The sequence below is a fragment of the Hemitrygon akajei genome, chromosome 4 (genome assembly GCF_048418815.1).
Source record: "Hemitrygon akajei chromosome 4, sHemAka1.3, whole genome shotgun sequence".
NCBI lineage: Eukaryota > Metazoa > Chordata > Chondrichthyes > Myliobatiformes > Dasyatidae > Hemitrygon > Hemitrygon akajei.
Genome location: NC_133127.1, coordinates 93281397 through 93302539, shown reverse-complemented (window position 1 = coordinate 93302539; position 21143 = coordinate 93281397). Strand labels below are relative to the sequence as shown.

The 21143-nt window shown below is 40.8% G+C and overlaps 1 protein-coding gene across 5 annotated transcripts in view; it reads left to right on the top strand.

The window, feature by feature from the left end:
* acox3 (acyl-CoA oxidase 3, pristanoyl) overlaps window positions 1–21143 on the top strand; it is a 141191-nt gene that overhangs the window by 31273 nt on the left and 88775 nt on the right. For all 5 annotated transcript variants that reach the window (XM_073043069.1, XM_073043065.1, XM_073043066.1 and 2 more), the window contains exons 5-7: window positions 4441–4530; window positions 11016–11159; window positions 14249–14337. In XM_073043069.1, coding sequence (XP_072899170.1) covers window positions 4441–4530; window positions 11016–11159; window positions 14249–14337 — 323 coding nt within the window. The remainder of the gene's footprint in view (window positions 1–4440; window positions 4531–11015; window positions 11160–14248; window positions 14338–21143) is intronic.

Below are 21143 nucleotides of genomic sequence, written 5' to 3'. Positions count from 1 at the left end.
AGGGAAACTGGACTGGAGAGGGCATGATGGGAGAGAGAAAAGGAATGTGGTAGTCGTAGGGGATTCCATAGTGAGGGGAACAGACAGGAGGTTCTGTCAGCCTGATAGAGATACCCGCGTAGTCTGTTGCCTCCCAGTTGCTAGGGATGTCTCTGATTGGGTGCAAAGTATTCTGAAGGGAGAGGGTGAACAGCCAGAAGTCTTGGTACAAGTTGGTACCAATGACATAGGTAGAAAAAGGGAGGAGGTCCTGAAGAGAGAATTCAGGCAGTTAGTTAGGAAACTGAAAAACAGAACCTCCAGGATTGCTGCCTGTGCCATATGCTAATGAGTGCAAGAATAGCCTGATCAGGCATATTAATGCCTGGCTGAGAGACTGGTGGAGGGGCAGGGTTTTGGGTTCCTGGATCATTGGGGCACCTTCTGGGCAGAAGTACGACCTGTACAAAAAGGACAGTTAACCTGAACCCAAAGAGGTCCAATATCCTAACAGGCACATTTAATAGACCTGTTCAGGAGGGTTTAAACTAATTTGGCAGGGGAATGGGCATCGGAGTGATAGGGCTGAGGAAGGGGAAAACAGAAATAAATCAGTGATAGCGTGCAACAGAGATGATAGAAAGGACAGGCAGGAGATGATGCATAATCACAGCCAGTGGGGTGAGTTACAGGGCAATAGAGGTGTGGTACAGTTAAAACAAAAAGCAACAAATACTGAACTGGAAGTGTTATATTTGAATGCAGGCAGCATAAGAAATAAAATGGACAATCTTGAAATTCAGCTACAGATTGGCAAGTATGACATTGTGGCCATCTCAAAGACTTGGCTAAAGGACGGATGCCAGTGGGAGCTGCATGTCCAAGGATATACAGTGTATTGGAAAGATAGGTTAGAAGGAAGAGAGGGTGGTGTGGCCCTGTGTATAAGAAATAATATTAAATCATTTGAAAGGGATGACATAGGATTGGAAGGTGTAGAGTCTCTATGGGTTGAGTTAAGAAATGGCAAGGGTAAAAGGACCCTCATGGCAGTTGTATACAGGCTTCGAAACAGCAGCCGGGATGTGGATTGCAAATTATAGCAGGAAATAGAAAAGGCGTGTCATGATAATCATTGGGGATTTTAACATGGAAGTGGATTGGGAAAACCAGGCTAGTACTGGACCTCAAGAGAGAGAATTTGTAGAATGTCTAAGGAATGGCTTTTCAGAACAGCTTGTTGTTGAGCCCACTAGAGGATCGGCAGTGCTGGACTGGGTGTTGTGCAATGATCCGGAGATGATAAGAGAGCTTAAGGTTAAGGAATTGTTAGGAAACAGTGATCACAATATGATCGAGTTCACTTTGAAATTTGAGAATGAGAAACTAAATTGCAATGTGTCAGTATTTCAGTGGAATTAAGGGAATTAGACATGAGAGGGGAGCTGGCCCAGGTTGACTGGAAAGAGAGATTAGCAGGAGGGACAGCAGAGTAGCAATGGCTGGAGTTCCGGCGAAAAATGAGGGAAGTGCAAGACAAGATATATTCCAAATAAGGAGAAATTTTCGAATGGAAGAAGGACACTACAGTGGCTGACAAGTGAAGTCAGAGCCAAAGTAAAAGCAAAAGAGAGGGCATACAAGGAAGCCAAGTGGGAAGATAGAGGATTGGGACGTTTTAAAAAACTTGCAGAAGGAAGCTAAGAAGTTCATTAGGAAGGAAAAGATGAATTATGAAAGGAAGCTGGTGACTAATATCAAAGAAGATACTAAAAGCCTTTTTATGTATATAAAGGGTAAAAGAGAGTCAAGGGTAGATATAGGACCAATACAAAATGGAGATATTGTAATGAGAGATGCAGAGATGCAGAGATGGCAGAGGAACGGAATGTGTATCTTGCATCAGTCTTCACAGTGGAAGACGTCTGCAGTATGCCGGGCATTCAAGAGTAGCAGGGAAGTGAATTTTGTGCCATTAAAATTATGACTGAGAAGGTGCTCAGAAAGCTTAATGGTCTGAGGGTGAATAAATCTCCTGGACCTGATGGAATGCACCCTCGGGTTCTGAAGGAAGAAGCTGGAGAGAATGTGGAGGCATTAACAATGATCTTTCAAGAATCGATAGATTCTGGCATTGGACTGGATGACTGGAAAATTGCATATGTTAGTCCGCCACTTAAGAAGGGTGGGAGGCAGCAGAAAGGAAACTATAGACCTGTTAGCCTGACACCAGTGGTTGGGAAGTTGTTGGAATCAATTTTTAGGGATAAGATTATGGAGTACCTGGAGGCACATGACAAGATAGGCCAAAGCCAGCGTGGTTTCCTGAAAGAAAAATCCTGCCTGACAAATCTACTGCAATTCTTTGAGGAAATTACAAGCAGGGTAGACAAAGGAGATGCAGTGGATATGGTGCACTTGAATTTTCAGAAGGCCTTGGACAAGGTGCCACACATGAGGCTGCTTAGCAAGAAAAGAGCCCATGGTATTACAGGGAAATTACCAGCATGGGTGGAGCATTGGATGATCGGCAGAAAACAGAGAGTGGGAATAAAGGGATCCTATTCTGGCTGGCTGCCGGTTACCAGTGGAGTTCCACAGGGGCCGGTGATAGGTCCGCTGTTTTTTACCATGTATGTCAATAATTTGGACTGGGATTAATAGATTTGTGGCTAAATATGCCAATGATACAAAGATAGGTTGAGGAGCAGGTAGTGTTAAGGAAACAGAGAGCCTGTAGAGAGACTTAGATAGTTTAGGGAAATGGGCAAAGAAGTGGCAAATGAAATACAATGTTGGAAAGTGTGTGGTCATGCACTTTGGTGGAAGAAATAAACAGGCAGACTGTTATTTAGATGGGGAGAGAATTCAAAATGCAGAGATGCAAAGGGACTTGGGAGTCCTTGTGCAGGATACTTTAAAGGTTGACCTCCAAGTTTGAGTCAGTGGTGAAGAAGGCAAATGTAATGTTGTCATTCATTTCTAGAGGTATAGAATATAAAAGCAGGGATGTGATGTTAAGGCTCTATAAGACATTCATGAGATCACACTTGGAGTATTGTGTGCAGTTTTGGACTCCTTATTTTAGAAAGGATATATCAATATTGAAGAGGGTTCAGAGAAGATTCACGAGAATGTTTCCAGGAATGAGAGGGTTACCGTATGAGGAACATCTGGCAGCTCTTGGGCTGTATTCCCTGGAGTTCAGGAGAATGAGGGGGGAATCTCATAGAAACTCCAGATGTTAAAAGGCCTGAACAAATTAGATATGGCAAAGTTGTTTCCCATGGTAGGGGAGTCCAGGACAAGAGGGCATGACTTCAGAGTTGAAGGACATCCATTTAGAACAGAGATGCAGGGAAATTACTTTAGTCAAAGGGTGTTAAATCTGTGGAATTCGTTGCCATGAGTGGCTGTGGAGGCCAAGTCATTGGGTGCATTTAAGGTAGAGATAGATAGGTTCTGGATTAGACAGGGCATCAACTGGAAGAATTGGATCAGCCCATGATTGAATGGAGGAGCAGACTCGATGGGCTGAATGGCCTACTTCTGCTCCTATATCTTATGGCCTTGTGAGAGGAGTGGTGAAGGGAAAAGATGGGACCACCAAGAAAGTGAAAGAAAAAAGAGGATGAGTAAGAAAAAAGAGGGGAGTGAGGGGATTGTGGAGAGGGTGTGGGGGTAAAAGAGAGAGACAGAGACATTAAGAGAGAGAGAGACTGAAAGGAACAGAAGTGTGAAGGAAGGAAATGGGAAGATTAAGTAAGGAAATAACATGAAGGAAAGGAGGGGAAAGAGAAGGCACCAGGATAGGAAGATAGAGGAAGCAGTAGCGAGAGAGATGGGGTGGCAGCACGATGGCTGAGTAAAAAGAGATAGAGCGACAGGAGATAACAAAATGAAGATGGAAATTGGAGAGGCTGTCATTGAGTTGGACAAATGTGTTAGATTGGAGTACAGTAGGGAGGAAGGAGACAATGAGGGGAGACTGGGGTGGAAAATGAAGTGTGGGGACAGAAGAAAGAGAGGTGAGGAGAAGAAGACAGTGAGGAAGAGACTGAGTGAGGGGATAACCTAAGTGAGAGCTGGGAAAGTGAAAGATAGGATTATGATAGGGAGGTGGTGAGGGTGAGAGAGGAGAGGAGTGGGGGCAGGAGAGAGAGAGAGAGAACGGGGAGGAAGAGAAGCAGGATGTGTGGTGTATGGGGTCTCTGTCCTCTCTCCCCCACCCTTCCCCCCATCTCTCCGCTCTACTTCTCCCTCTTCTCTCTCCCCCCTCTCTCTGTCTCTTACTCCACCCCTCTCCAAAATGGAGTTAGACTCCCCTGCCTGTTTCTGTATGCCGGTTTCCACAATCTTCTGTCTGGTTGATGTTTGGTAATAATTTTTAAATATTTTGAAGCCTATTATTGGCCACTTCATTACACATTGATCGTATAATTTATTTCTCATTGTACGTAGGTATTTGGATGCTTTGCGTTGACGGAGTTGAGCCATGGCAGCAATACCAAGGCCATTAGAACAACAGCCAGATATGATCCCGCCACTCAGGTTTGTAGCTCCGAAGGTGATTGACGAAAGTACCTTGCTGCTATTGATTGACCATTCTGGGTTTGATCTTTCATGATGGAGAGAGGAGACCTGTAGCAGGTGCTACTTAGCGTCCCTAACGCAGAGTCCTGCTGACATTCTCCATCAACTTTGGTGTTAATGGGTCCACCTTCTAGCTCCACATCAACTTAGCCACACATATGGTCATGAGAAGTTGCTAGGTGGCATCAGTAATGAAGGGAAGGACTCTTTAATTGGCTGAATTTCACAAGGCAATGCCAGTGGTTCCAAATTGAGAAAGTCCAAAATTTCATCTAATGTATGCCAGCACACTCAGACTTGCAGGCTGATTTGGGATGTCAATTCTGATGATTAACAGTATTTTGCTGTTTCAGTCCTTTGGCAAACACCAGTCTTGTTAAATTCTTCAATATTTTGCTGGGGACTCACCACAGATTCCATTTCAATGGGATTTTAGAGCTTTGGCCTGTGATGAAGAGGAGAAAGCAAGTTGCAATGTTTAATCATTGAACATTACCACATTTTGATGAATTACGTGGTTGATAAGGCTGGCTGGTGGCGTAGTGTCATCAGCACTGGACTTTGGAGCGAAGGCTCCTGAGTTCGAATCCAGCCGGCTCCCTTGCACGCTTTCCATCCGTGCTGGGTTGAGCGTCGAGCTAGCAACCCGGCCTCGTAAAAACAAGAAAGCTTGCTAAAAAACGCTATCATGACGGCATCCCGATGACTCCACTTGGAGTTAAGGGCTTTCTTCTTCTTCTTCATGTAGTTTATATATTTTAAGTCATTTTCATTTTTCTATATTTTAAATGATTTATTTAAATAGTCTTTAATTGCCTGCCTGAAACTTTTGTAAAAAAAAATACTAAGTGTGTTTACAACAAGCAAAGTTTCCAATAGACCGTGCCATTTGTCAGAGGTGTTTTGGAAACAGGATCTCCTCACTGTTCCCCCGGAGGCTGTGCTACTTTTCAGCTCTCCCTGGTGGAACCAGCAAAGCTGTATCCTGACCAGGTATGTCCAGCGCTGGGAAAACAGTGGTCATCCATCCCAGACAGGGAGTCCAGCCATTGGGATCTGGCATGAGAAGTCACTTTTCTGACCTGCTCATAGAATTGAAGATTTGCGGAACTGTAAAGGATTAAACACAGAGAATGATGCTATATTGTATCTGGAAAGGGTCGAGAGAAGGTGAAAAAGAGAGTTGTCTATATTAATAAATTATTACATTGTACTCACCTGACTATCTAGAATATTCATGGCCATCAGTGACATGTCATAGTGTACATATTTAAACAATCAATAAATACAACAAACTTTGTACATACAAAGTGAGAACATAGAAATTTACAGCACATTACAGGCCCTTCGGCCCACAGTGTTGTACTGACCATGTAACCTACTCTAGAGACTGCCTACAATCTCCCTGCCACGTAGCCCTCTGTTTTTCTAAGCTCTATGTACCTATCTAAGAGGCTCTTAAAAGACCCTATTGTATCCACTTCTGCCAGTAGCGCATTCCACACACCCACCACTCTCTGTGTAAAAAACTTACCCCTGACATCCCCTCGGTACCTATTTCCAAGCACCTTAAAATCTATGCCCCCGTTGTGTTAACCATTTCAGCCCTGGGAAAAAGCCTCTGACTATCCACACGATCAAAGCCTCTCATCATCTTATGCACCTCTATCAGGTCGCCTCTCATGCTCCGTCGCTCCAAGGAGAAAAGGCTGAGTTCTCTCAACCTATTCTCATAAGATACGCCCTCCAGCCCAGGCAACATCCTTGTAAATCTCTGAAGAAACAGTGTAAATTTTTGCATTGTTGTTCACTATACTCAGTAGTGTGCATTTATTTCTTAAACCATAGCACCATTGCCACTTGTGGCCTGCTCAAGTGATAAGCTCTTTCAATGTTTGAGGGACTTCCCCACCCATCTCCACCCCACCTTGCATGATGGTGGAAGGAGCCTAGATTGTGGTCCTTGCCCACAAACCCTTAGTGCATCTCTCCCCCCACATACTCCTGCAGCCTGAAATATGCCAGTCCACAGCATTCCCTAACAGTCATCCCTCTGTAGTTGCTTGCTTCTCTCCCCCCTCTCTCTCCCCCCTCTCTCTCCCCCCTCTCTCTCCCCCCTCCCCCCCCCCCTTTCACTCTCACTCTCTCGCTCTCTGGTCTTTTGCACACTGGTTGAACACCCAGTTTGGTGAGGTTTTTCATTAATTCTGTTATGACTGTTATTCTATTATGGATTTATTGGGTATGCCCACAAGAAAATGAATCTCAGGGTTGTATATGGTGACGTATATGTGCTTCGATACTAAATTTACTTTGAACTTTGAAAATTGACTTTGGAGAGTTTGTCCATCATGTACGTGTGTGATATCCTGTCGAAGACATTCTCCTAGTCCAGGCTGACCATCTACCCCTGTGTAACGCATGGAGATGATGTTATCGCTGAGCAGCACAGAACTGTCAGAAATGGCCGTTATCTGCTTATAGGTCAGAGCTATCATTGCTTTGAGTACCTGTGAGAAGATGGGAACCAGACAATGCTCCACCCGTCTGCTGCCTTTCACACTTGTGCTCGGAGTTTGAAATAGTTAACTGTTTATAGTCTTCTCCATGTGGTTAGTAATGTTCATTATAGGGAGAACTATACTTAATGGTTTAGTATAGTTTTTCCAGTTACCTGAAGAAGGACAAAGGTACAAAAGAAAGAATAGCAGCAAGGTGTAATTTACTGGGTTCATTTACTCTCTGTATTTCTGGTCTTGAATGACTTAGTAAGTACGGATTTGAATCAGTATTGAATGGGAATAGACAAGTTCTATAATAGACATATGTAATTCAGGTTAATGTTGTGACTTATGTGAGGAACCCTACTTCCAGAAATGAAATCTCTATGTTTATTGAAAATATTTTGAATTGGCATTTTGGAAAATAGTTTAGCAACAATTTGGGAGTATTTTTTAATTTCCTTCCCTTAGAATAATGGAGGTAGTAGTTACGGTTTTGGATTTCTAAGTCACAATATCTGTGCTGCTTTTATGGCAGTTATTTAGTTTATAATATTTTCGCTTAGTAATTCGTTTGTTAGCATTTTTTAGTTAAAGTTAGGATTGTTTAAGTAAATTCATTTGTCTGTAATATATCGCGGCTGCGATGACGTCACATCCGGTTTCGCCGTGTCTTGTGGGAAAATACCGGTTTGGGATAAACGCAAGGGTGGGGGGCGCTCACATGTGGTGCCACAGCGCGAGTTAAGGTTGTTCTCTACGCACCAAAGACACAGTGAAAGCAACGCTGTAAGTCATGAGATAATCGATATGTTGAATTAAAATGTTAACGCTGATTCTGTTAAAAGTAACGACGGTCGATAAGGTTTATGTTTTCGTTAGTTAAAGAGGCGGGATAGTTTGTGTTAAAGTGTATTTAAAGCAGTCAATGGAGCAGGTAGATTCTGACTGTATGCTGCACTTTAATGTAATGTAGTTATTGTAGTTTTACCTTTGCAAGTATTCACGATGTAAATGCGATATTTAGAAGGAAACAAACACTGTACCAATCTTGTATTGTTTTATCAACAGTTTTCACCATACATTAATGCGAAGAGTGAACAGTAAATGGTTAATCTTACTGCGACCTTGTTTTCATTGACTACTGTTTAACTCGACGTTTAATTCGGGTTCGTTACACCCGAGCGAGAATGTTACAATATCTACATTTGAGGATTTTGAAAATCATCTAGGATGTTTGCTGTAATTCATAAATTAAAATATTACTGAACTGGATAACCTTTTCCACTTGTAACTTAGAGTCATAATGGATTCTGTTATTCACCTTTTTAAGCAGAAGATGATGACTTTTGAACTGCAAGTTGTTTTTACATGGTATCTAGCAGCTTCAAGACTTTAAACACTTAATCCAATGATTTAAACAATACAAAATATGTGAATTTTGACAAATTGGATTTAAGGCTTCATCTGACCAAGACTTGGTTTTATGGGGTAATTTGCTATTTTATGGGAAATATACACAAATAATTTTACCTCAAGTCCAAGGGAATAATTACAGCTTGAATGCAGTTTTTTTTAAAATGTATTCGGGGGGTTGCTGCACTTTGGGAAATAAAGCTTTAATTGAGGACAATACTGCTCTTAATATTCCCATTATACTGTTCTACTGTATTTTTTTTACTTCTGGTGTCTCACATGTGCTTCCTTTTGTTCCTTTTTCTTTGTAGGAGGAAGTTTAACCTGAGCCTTTTGAATCTCTTGCTGAAATGGTTTCTTTTGATCTGATAGTTTCCAGTCCAATTGTGCTAAATTTCTTCTCAGTCTAGTGAAATCAGCCTGCCCCAAAGCCTTGATTCTTATTTTACTTTCATTCTTTTCAAAAGTGAATTAAATCAAATTGAATTATGATTAGTACCACAAAAAAAAACATTCGGATGGATATCCCTTCTTTCCATGAAACTGAATCGATAATTTCCTTTGCATTACCTCCTGTTAGGCTTTGGACTTGCTACATACTGACTGAAAAAGTAGACTGAATGCAACAAAATAATTACACGTCCTTTGTTTCTTTTACTTTGAATGCATCCCAGTGAGGGATCATTGTTCAAACATCTTCACCCCCCCCCCCCCCCCGCACTCATTACTGCTCTAATGCTTCTTGAGTCATTATATATTTGATTGTCTGTCTCCCAGGGATCCACAGTGCACAGTACAGTTGCTCTTGTTCGGTTTGGTGGTTCAGTGCAGCCATGCGTGATCTTTTCTCTCACTGGTTCATAAAGTTACTCCCTTTTTAGCTTGAATTTAATCCAAAAACCTTGAAGCCATGAATGTTTACATAACAATCCTGCATTATCAAGTCAAGTCTCTTTTATTGTCATTTCAACCATAACAGCTGGTACAGTAGACAGTAAAAACGAAACAACGTTCCTCCAGGACCATGATGCTACCTGAAACAACACAAAACTACACCCAACTACCCGAAACAACACAAAACTACACCAGACTACCCGAAACAACACAAAACTACACCCAACTACCCGAAACAACACAAAACTACACCAGACTACCCGAAACAACACAAAACTACACCCAACTACCCAAAACTACACCCGACTACTCGAAACAACACAAAACTACACCCAACTACCCGAAACAACACAAAACTACACTAGACTACGTGAAACAACACAAATCTACATTAGACTTCAGACCTACGTGGGAGTGCATAAAATAGTGCAAGACAGTACAATAACTAATAAACAAGACAGTAGGCACAGTAAAGGGAAAATTACAATATAATAAATGATGTAAATGTAAACCATGTTTTAGCAGGAATTGAGAAAGAAATGAGCAAAAATTGCAAAGGGAGTGGAGTGGTGTTTTGGGGGGGGGGGTGGAGTGTGTGTGTGTGTGTGTGTGTGTGTGTGTGTGTGTGTGTGTGTGTGTGTGTGTGTGTGTGTGTGTGTGTGTGTGTGTGTGTGTGTGTGTGTGTGTGTGTGTGTGTGTGTGTGTGTGTGTGTGTGTGTGTGTGTGTGTGTGTGTGTGTGTGTAAGTAAATGCTATTGTGAAGAAAGCACGGTAACACCTTCCTCAGGAGTTTGCAGAGAGTCAGCATGACATCTAAAACTTTGACTAACATCTATTGATGTGTAGTGGAGAATGTATTGACTGGCTATATCATGGCCTGGTATAGAAATACCAATGTCTTGAATAGAAAATCCTACAAAAGGTAGTGGATTTGGCCCGGTATGTTGTGGCCAAAGCCCTCCCAACTATTGAGCACGTCTACATGAAACACTGTCATAGGAAACCGCATCCATCATCAGAGATCCTCACCACCCAGGTCATGCTCTTTTCTCACTGCTGCCATCAGGTAGCAGGTACAAAAGCCTCAGGACTCTCACCACCAGGTTCAGGAACAGCTTCTACCCCTCAACATCAAGCTCTTCAATCGAAGGGGATAACTACACTCACTTGCCCCATTATTGAAGTGTTCCCACAGCCAATGATCTCACTTTAAGGACCCTGTATCTCACTATCTCATGTTCTTTTCATTTATTGCTATTATTTATATTTGCATTTGCATGGTTTGTTGTCTTCTGCACTTTGGTTGATCTTTCATCAACCCGGTTGTAGTGACTATTGTATAGATTTTCTGAGTATGCCCACAGGAAAATGTATCTCAGGGTTGTATATGGTGATATAATTGCACTCTGATAATAAAATTTACACTAAGCAATCCTAAGCCTTTTTTGGAAAGGTGTTTCCATGTGTTTATCAGTGTGTTCTGTTAATATTTCCATACAGTGAAATCGTTGCATTTAATTATATACCACATTATTTGCAATAATTATAAAGTTTTCTAATGAATTGATAGTTGAAGTTTTAAAAACTTCTGGCACAGTTACATCTGGCTCTTTATTCTTCTGTTTCTATTAGGAATTTATCATCAATTCTCCTGACTTTGAAGCAGCCAAATTCTGGGTTGGGAACATGGGGAAAAATGGCACGCACGCTATAGTATTTGCCCAGCTTTACACACCTGATGGAGTTTGTCACGGACTTCATGCTTTTATTGTTCAGGTGAGGCTTGTGTTTAATGCTGAAGCCCATTCATAATTGTTTTTTTGTGGCATTTATATGGGTTTGTGATTACATCTTCTTCTCGCTGACCATCAACACAGGCACACCTGAACAGTGCATGATGAACTCACTGTTCTTCTCTATGTTCATGAATGTGTGGTTAGACACAGCTCATACACCATCTATAAATTCACCCATTACACCACAGCTATTGGCAGAATCTCTGAAGGTCCCTGTGTTTGAATGGGGGAGAGGGGTGAAACCAAGTGAGGGGGAAGATCAGTGAGTCGATGGGGAAGGGGGATGAAGTAAGAAGCAGGGAGTTGATAGGTGGAAAAGGTAAAGCGCTGAAGAAGAAGGAATCTAATAGGAGAAGACACTGGGCCATGGAAGAAAGGGAAATTGTGGCATCAGAGGGAGGTGATGGGCAAGTGAGGAGTGTGGGGTAAGGGGAATATTAAAAGATTCAAAGTACATTTGTTATCAAGGTATGTATGCAGTATACATCCCCAAGATTCATCTTCCTCACAGACAACCACAAAACAAAGAAAACTATGGAACTTGTCCAAAGAAAAACATTAAACCCACCCCCATCTGAAAAAAGATCATGCAAATACAACAAAATACCTGACTCTTTTGATTTTGTGTTTTGTATTCTGTGTTTCTTTCCTCAATTTTTTTGTTATGTTTGCATGGGGGGGGGGGGGTGGTTTGATGTTTTTCTCAATATTTGTTATCTGAAGGCTGCCCCAATTCAAAACCACACAAAATAACAGCAAAAAAAGGAGGTACCGGAAACCAGACACACATCATAACGTGAAATACAGAGTACAATCCTCAAACCATGTCGATTAAACCTTGTCCAAGACTAATGACTCTGGCACCATCCTCCACCAGCGACAAGAGAGAGACCATTCAAACACAGGGGCCTTCCTTCGGTAGCAGCGAGAGAGAGACTGTCACACCCAGATACCTTCCACCAGCCGCAATGAGCAACACCCGCTCGCCATCCACACAGTCCACCGTGCTCTCTCTCTCTCTCTCGGGGGGTGTTTCGAGCAAAGTGTGCAGCCTCAAAGCCAATAAGCCTGATGCACTTTAATCAGTGAGAAATGGAGTTGATCATGGGCTTGCACCAGGCTCCTTGGCTTTGAGGCTGCACACTTCGTCGAAACACCCCCCGAGAGAGAGCAAAGCACCAAATCTCTTAATCAGCCAGGAAAGCACGCCACAGGCTCTAACAGTAGCAGAAACACATTTGAAAGAAAAAGAAAACGTGGAAGAGGCAGTTTCATGAACCGTCTGGAAGTTGTCACCCTTGGTCGCCTTGTTCACTGGTACCATCTTCTTCCAGATGTGCTTAGTTGTAGGATCCTGTTGTAGAAGGCAGAAGTTACAGAGAATGACATGCGTGTGGCTTCCCAATGATATCTTCTCCCTGTCCAGCTTCATTCCTTAAATCTAGACTCAAGCATCCACTTCTTGGATTTATGACAATTAAGCAAAAGAAGTTTCCTTGAGTGCAGTTTAGTCATTCTGAAGCTTCACGGTAACTATTTTCCAGGGAATACTTGCATAATTAAAATTCGGCACGAATACTGCCTTAGTATTGATTGTATTTCAGAATCAGAATTAGATTTAGTATCACCCACGTATATCATGAAACTTGTTAATTTTACGGCAGCAGTACAATGAGATACAGATAAATAAATAAATATAATCGTTAAGTTAAAGTAAGTAGTGCAAAAAAAAAAGTAATGAGGTTCAATGCCCATTTAGAAATCAGATGTCAGAGGGGAAGAAGCTGTTCCTGAATCGCTGAGTGTGTGTCTTCAGGCTTCTGTATCTCCTACCTGATGGTAACAGTGTGAAGAGGGCATGTTCTGGGTGGTGGGGATCCTTAATGATGGACACCACCTTCCTAAGGCACTGCTCCTCGAAGATGTCTTAGACTCTGATACCCATGATGGAGCTGACTAATTTTACAAGTTTCTACAACTTATTTTGATCTTTTGCGGTGGCACCCCCCCCCCCCCCCCCCACCAGATGGTAATGCAGCCAGTCAGAATACTCTCCACGGTACATCTGTAGAAGTTTTGAGTGTTTCAGTTGACAAATCAAATCTCCTCAAGCTCCTAATGAAACATAGCTGCTATCTTGCCTTCTTTACAGCTTGATCAATGTGTTGGAACCAGGTTAGATCCTCAGAGGTTCTAACACCCAGGAACTTGAAGCTGCTCACTCTCTCCATGTCTGACCCCTCTATGAGGATTGGTTTATGTTCCCTCGTCTTACCCTTCCCAAAGTCCACAATTAGCTCTTTGATCTTACTGGCATTGAGTGCAAGATTGTCACTGCGCACCACTCAACTAGCTGGTATATCTCACTCCTATACAGCCTTTTGTCACCATCTGAAATTCTGCCAACAATGGTTATATCATCGTCAAATTTACAGAGCTATGCCTAGCCACGTGGTCTGGTCATGGGTGTAGAGAGAGTAAATCAGCGAATTTATTAGAAATATTTCCACAGGTTTGCTCTTTGGTATCCCCATTGGTTATTTTGTGGTCAAGAACAAAAAAGGAGAAATTTAATGTCGTTTCAAATATCTGTTCAGTACATTGCCATTTTTCCCCTTAGTATAGTCCATATAGTCTTGTTCAATTGTCCTTCTAAAATATAATCCCTTTACACAGTTGTGAGCTGTTTCAGTAGCTCCCCCTCCACCAACCCCTGCTCTCCTGTAAGCCATATCTTTGTAATCATTAAAACAAATGTCCACATCTTGCAGAAGATTATTAGAAATCAGGAATCTGTCGTATTACTGTATTGATGATATAACGGAATTCTTATCATAGCTCTGGGAGGGAGAAGAGTGAAGAAGGGCAGACCATGGGATATAAGTCCCTGTCACCCACAGTGAAGCAGAATGTTAAGTTCAGGAAAACAATTCATCCAAATGACTTGTATAACAGCAGCCTGCACTGCCTTTCATTCTCTTAGCCTGGTTTGAACTGTAGCATTGAATAGTTATTTTATAATCCTTTAATCAGTTTAGTTGCCATAGACTTTTTTTTTATTGCATTTAGATCAGAGACCCCAAGACCCTGTTTTCAACACCTGGAATAATAGTTGGAGATATTGGAAAGAAGATAGGATTCAATGGTGTGGATAATGGGTAAAGTATTGGTTCTATCATTTTTTTCAGTTTTAATATGAATCAATTTTCTTGAACTCTTTACATTTTTTCTCATATTTAAAATAATTACAACAAACTGATCACTTAGCATGTCTCATTACTTCCTCAACTTTATGACAAAAGGACAAATATAAATCACAGAAACAAAAAAATCAAAATAAATTTGGTCTGTGTCCATCAACTAATGTGCACTTCTCACAACCTATCAAAATTAAAATGTGAATATGTTTTAAGTAGCTGGAGAATTAATAATGATTTGTATCTGTATAACATTTTTAACCCAAGATGCAGGGATATACTAAGACAAGCATGGGAAATGATGTTACAAAGGAGATGCAGGAGAAAGCGGTTTGTTTTTAAAGAGCAGGTGGCCCAAGACTTGAGAGTAAATGCAAGTTTAAAAAGAGCCAAGAGCTTGAGACCGAAAGAGCATAGGCAGGTTTGGAAAGAGCAGGACGTCTGACACAGTGAGAGTGGAAGCTGGTTTTGAAGGCGTGAGGGATCTGAGATAGATAGCACATCCCGAGGCAGAGATCTGACTTTCAGTTGTTAAAAAGCAAGGATGTCCAAAGAGCTGTCAAAGTGTGACATCACAGGAAAAGGTTGAGTGACTTTGCTGTCTGTTCAGACTGAGCAAGAATTTTAAATCTGGATCATTAGTATATCAATAGAGTGCATATTTAATATAATTAAATCTAATTTGTTTCATTAAGTAGAGCACAGATGGCTGGGCAGTAATGTGCTACAATTACAAAATATGGGGACTGTTGGATTCCACTATTGTTTACAGTAATATCTGCAGCAGACTTGGCTGCCTAGAGAACTTTGGCTCAGGTTTAATAAGCAAGAGTTTGAGCTCCTCATCTGCTGCAACGTATCTCAAGGGAGAGTTACCTGGACACTCTGTTCAAGGAGCCATGATTTTAATTTGCATCTTGAATGGACTAGTCTCATCTTGAAATGAGTGCTAACATTAAATTGGCCTTCTTTACCAATGACTCAGTCTGCAAGTGAACCTTTAGAGAATCATTTTCGAGGGCTCTAGCTTTGCACCTCCAATTGCTGAATGTTCCCTCTATTTAGAACAGGGGTTCCCAATCGTTTTTATGCCATGAGCCTCTGCCATTGACCAAAGGGTTTGTGGACCCTAGATTGGGAATCCCTGATTTAGAAAACAGTCCTTGCCTTTAAACCAGCTACCAAATATACTTTCCTACACTATATTCCATCTGCTACATCTTTGCTCATTCACCTAAGCTGTCTGAGTCCTTCTGCAGACTCCCTGCTTCCTCGACACTACCTGCCCCTCCAACTATCTTTGTATCATCCACTAACTTGGCCGCAAAGCCATCAATTCCACCATCCAAATCATTAACATGTAACGCAAAAAGCAACAGCCCCAACACCGAGCCCTGTGGCACAGTCACTGGAAGCCCACCCAAAAAGGCTCCCTTTATCACCATAGTATTAAAGACTTGGAGAAGGGGACAGGATGCAAGGCATCCAAGATGTGAAAAGAGGTGGAAGGGCATGCTACATTAGGGTTACAGAACTGGATATAGTCTACTCACTCAGTCTTGGCAGATGGAGTATAATGTGGGTAAATGTGAGATCGTGCACTTCTGTTAAATAAAACATGGGACAGATAATTATATATGGAGAGAGATTGCAAGTAAGTGGAATATAGGGAGACCTAGGTATTCTTGAGCACGAAGCATGAAAAAGTTTGCATGCAGATGCAACATGTGGCATTTCTTACAAGAGGCTTAAGCTTAGAAACATTGAAGGATGTTGGTGAAATATGCTTAGGGTTATAACAAACAACAAGTAACTCATAGTGGATCAATCATAAGTATGTTTATTTTCCTTGCAGCAAGGGAAGACTAACATCACACAATAGCCAGTGATAGCTTAAAAAAAGAAGATAGCATAATCACTCCTTCAAACACAAGTGTTATCTGCCTATGCCAATTCAAGGACAGGGTGCATTCTGTTGGTCTGCTTAATTAGTGTACCTGGCACTCTTCCAGTAACCAAATTCACCTGTCTTTCTGCAGTTTGTCATATACTGAAGGTTGCACAAACACTATCAGCAAAGCACTCTGGTACAATACAGGTTCCATTTTGTTACAGATGAAAATGGTATTTTGTTACTACAAGTACATTTCCACATTCCTGCCTTTTTGTTGTTTCATGACAACATTACATTTTACCAAATACAGTAGTTGAAATATGCATATATCTGTATATAAAGCAATGATGCACTTTCAAAACCCGACCAAAAATTCCCTTCCATCTATTTCAATGAGTGCCCATTCATTTCTTTAACATCCTGTTCTTTGTCCTTTTATTTCTCACAAAATTCATAAAAGAATAACAGCCATTATTATGATACTAATAGTTACACCATAATACAGAATAGTTGCCCACCACCCTCCCAAGGACCCAAATCACCACCATCCACCTCCTACCATTCCTTTGTTCAAGAAGGAAAACAGGGATAACCCTGGGAATTATACAACAGTGAGTCTTATGTCAGTTTTGGGCAATCTAATGGGAAGGATGCTTAGAGATAGGATGTATAAGCATTGGCGAAGATTGATTAGGGGTAGTCAAATGTGGCTTTGTGAGAAGCAGATCGTGTCTCACGAGCCTAATTGAATTCTTTGAGGAAGTGACAAAACAAATTGATGAAAGTACTGCAGTGGATGTATATACAGATTTTATTAAGGCATTTGACAAAGATCCCCATGGTAGTCATGGGATCCAGGGAAAACTGGTTGTGTGTGGATTCAGAATTGGCTTGCTCACTGAATGCAGAAGGTGGTAGGAGATGGAGATTATTCTTCCTGGAGGTTGGTGACCAGTGGTGTTCTGCAGGGAATCTGTTCTGGGACCCCTGCTCTTTGTGATTATTATAAATGACTTGGATGAAGAAGTGGAAGTATGGGTTACTGAGTTTGCAGATGACCTGAAGGTTGGTGGTGTGACGAACAGTGTAGCAGGTTGTTGAGGGACATTGACAGGATGCAGAGCTGGGCTAAAAAGTGGCAGATGGAGTTCAGTTTAGAGAAATGTGAAGTGATGCACTTTGGAAAGCTGATCTTGAGGGCAGTAGACATGGGTCATAGATCCATAAACTTTGCTGTGCAGGTTGATAGGGTGGTTAAGATTGCATAGCTCTATATTACAGCTCTATGAAAATCTGTTGAGACCACACTTGGAATATTGGGTGCTCAGTTCTGGTCACCTCATTGTAGGAAGGATGTGGATTATTTTTGAAAGGGAGGGCAGAGGGGAGTGCCTGGATGATGCCTGGATTAGAAAGCATGTCTTAAAAGGATAGATTAGGCGAGCTAGTGCTTTTCTCTTTGGAGAGGTGGATGAAAGGTGACTTGATAGAAGTGTAGGAGATGGTAAAAGACATAGATTAAGTTGCCAGAGCGGACATGGCTAATGCAATAGGTCATAACATTAACATGTTGGGAGGAAAATACAGAGGGAATGTCAGAAGTAGATTTTCTTTAACACACAGAATGGTAGGTGCTTGGAACGCACTGCCAGGGCTGATGTTAGAGACATACATAGATAGACACGTAGATGAAAGAATGGAGGTCTATGTGGAAGAGAAGGGTTAGATTGAACTTGGAGTAGGTTAAAGTCATCTGCACATCATCATGGATTGTAGCTTTCTGATAGTATCCCTTTTATTTGTGTTTTTTAAATTTAAAGAAGGTGAAGATATAGATGTAAAAGCAAAATAGATTCACATGACATTTACTTGTCAACATTCCCACAGTAAAAAAAATTGGACAGGTGTCATTTAACTCCACAGGTGTGGTGCTTGTGAGGGCAGAGCTTCGCAAAGAAACCATCAATGTTACAATGCTCAATATAACCTACTGAGTAGCTCCATCACCATTCCAAATCACACCGTATAAATGGTCCAGCCATTAGGTCTTTGCAGATTGCCAATACGGTTATTAGATTATTAAGCCATAGAACCATTTCTTGCTGAACCCCATTGATGTATGATGCATGACAGGTGAACTCAAGTGAGAACATGGCTACATGCAGTGAACTGGGAGGAAAATGAGATTGGCAAAGATTTTAAAAAGTCAATAAAATTAAATTTAATATGAAAGAAAGCTCAAAAATGTATTGTCAATTTGTGTATATAGTAAAACTCCTGATAATCCAGCGTCCAACTGTTCGGAAGTCCTGATATTTGAGCATTTGACTCACTAATCAGTTGAAATGTGAGCTGGGGATCTGGAGAGTGGGTAGTGTTTTCAGCCTGAACCCGAATATGCTGCAATGATTGGCGGTGTTTTGAGTGGTTAAGGAACCTGATCTAGTTTGATTGTCTCCCAGAATGGTAGGGGAAGTAAGGGTGGAGATAGTAGAAAGGCTTGCCATAAACTTCCAACTTTCCTTAGACATTGGCAAGTAGCAGATGGTTTAAAAGCAGAAATTATGACATTCTTTATTTAAAAAGTTTATAAAGAAAATAGACAATAATAACTACAGGTTAGCCAATTTCAAACAGTGAGGTGTAAGGTTGTACAATTAGTAATTAGCAACCAAAGTCAACAAACATTATTGGAAATTTGAGTTAATGTCAAGACAGATTTGTTAAATCTGGATTGCTTCTGAAGGATGTGCTCATTTTTTCTTCTTTATTGAGTAAGGCAGTGCACAAGATACTGACGTTGTCTTTGACTCTGCATTATCATGATCAGTGAAAACTGACCAACAGAAATCAAATGTCATTGTGCCTCTGAAGTAGAAATGCACATTGACAAAGAATATTAAATGTGTGCAAGTACCCCTCCCCCAACTGGTCGTAGCCTCCTGTGCATATTCAGCTTCGATGTGCAGTTCTAAATATGAAGCTGATATTCAAGCACACTTGAATAATTAAATAATTAATTTGTCATTAATTATTACCAATGACAAATTTCTACCCTTCTGTGCATCCTCCTCGTGCTCTGTTCATTCAGTGCAATGAAACATATACAGATAAACATGACTTTTACATAATTATTCTCTTAGCATCCATTGGTGAAATATCTTCCATTTAATTCCAATCACTAACATTAAAACATCTGTTCAGCCAGCAGGTGTTGTAGTGTTCCATTGACTATTGTTAGTGTTGTTGATAAGTTGCAGAATCTTAATTTTCTAACAATTGTACAAGTATACAGTGGATATTTATCATAGAACTCAAGCAAATTTACTGCATGTGAGACAGTCCAGTCCATTGAGCCTGGTCAAGTTGACCTTATCTTTCTGCATTGTCTGTAACTTTGAAGATTATGGATTATCATGTTTGCAAATTGCAAAAAATCCATAGAAAATAGGAATATCTATTCTATTAACATTAAATCGTCCTTTACCAAAATGTCTGTTTTATTGCTGAGGGAATTAGCAAGTTGGCAGGAGGAAACAACATTTTAAGGATTTCTTATTTCCCAAATTGAGGTATTGCACATGTTGGGTTTCATTTGAGCGCTATCTTCCATCTTGCAATTATCATTAATGAAACTTTTAGGATGGTACAATTTTATTCAACTTTATTAATAATGTTTGGGTCCCTGGCCCTTACAGTGGTTTATATTTGGTTATATGGAATATTTATTTCCAGATGTCTACTTTATTTCCCACTGAAGTGAACTGTTCTTGTAGAGTATGGCATCGAGGAAACGTCAAAAAGAATTTCACAATATTCAGTTCAGCCTTCTGCAGGTGGTCATATACTACTTAGGGAAAACATTTTCAGCTTTACTATGTCCACCACATGTTTAGTTTCCTGCCAGAAGAAATTGCTGTTTGCTCACACGCTTTCAAATTCCTGTGAATTTACTTTTTGAGATTTTGTGAATAATAAAATACCCATAACTGGCTGCATCACTATTTGGTGGTGGGGGGCACGACTGAACAGGATTGAAGTAAGCTGCAGAGCGTTGTAAAATTAGTCAGCTCCATCATGGGCACTAGCCTTCGTAGTATCTGGGACACTTTCAAAGGTCAGTGCCTCAGAAAGGTGGCTTCCATCATTAAGGACCCCATCAATGCCCTCTTCTCATTGTTACCACCAGGAAGGAAATACAGAAGCCTGAACACACACACTCAACAATTCAGAAACAGCTTCTTCTCCTCTGCCATCCGATTTCTGAATGGACATTTAACCCCAGAACCCAAGAATATATACAGATATTATAGGGGAAGTCCAAGTTGGAAGGGTGAATGATTCACCCTACTACAAACTCTCAGAAATATTGTATTTGCGTTTTTAGAGAAAGTTTCTTTCTTTCTGTAGAACAGTTGTTTACTGGGGACAGTGAATTTCAATTTTACCAATAACAATTCAGCAAAGTTGTCATTGCATTGGGTAGGAATAATGTTCCAGATGGAATCCAATGTTGATGTTGCAGTTAAAGGACTAATAAAATTTAGAATACCAGTTATAAGTAATCCAAGTAGATTTTTCCCATTTAAAAAAAAACATGCCCAGTTGCTCCTTCACGTTGAAATTTTATAATACAGGAAAATATAAACTCTGTTTTGGACTCTCGTGAAATAATGAATTTTGTTTCATAAAAATGTAGTAAGTTGCTGACTAGATGTTTCCAGCAAGTGTAAGGCTCACATGAAGTTCTTTATTATACCGTATATTTAGCACTCATTTGATATGAATTGACGTGAGACAAATTCCTATTGGTTATAAATACAGTAATCTGTTTAAATAATGAACATAAAGTCAATTTTTGTTTGAACTTGCA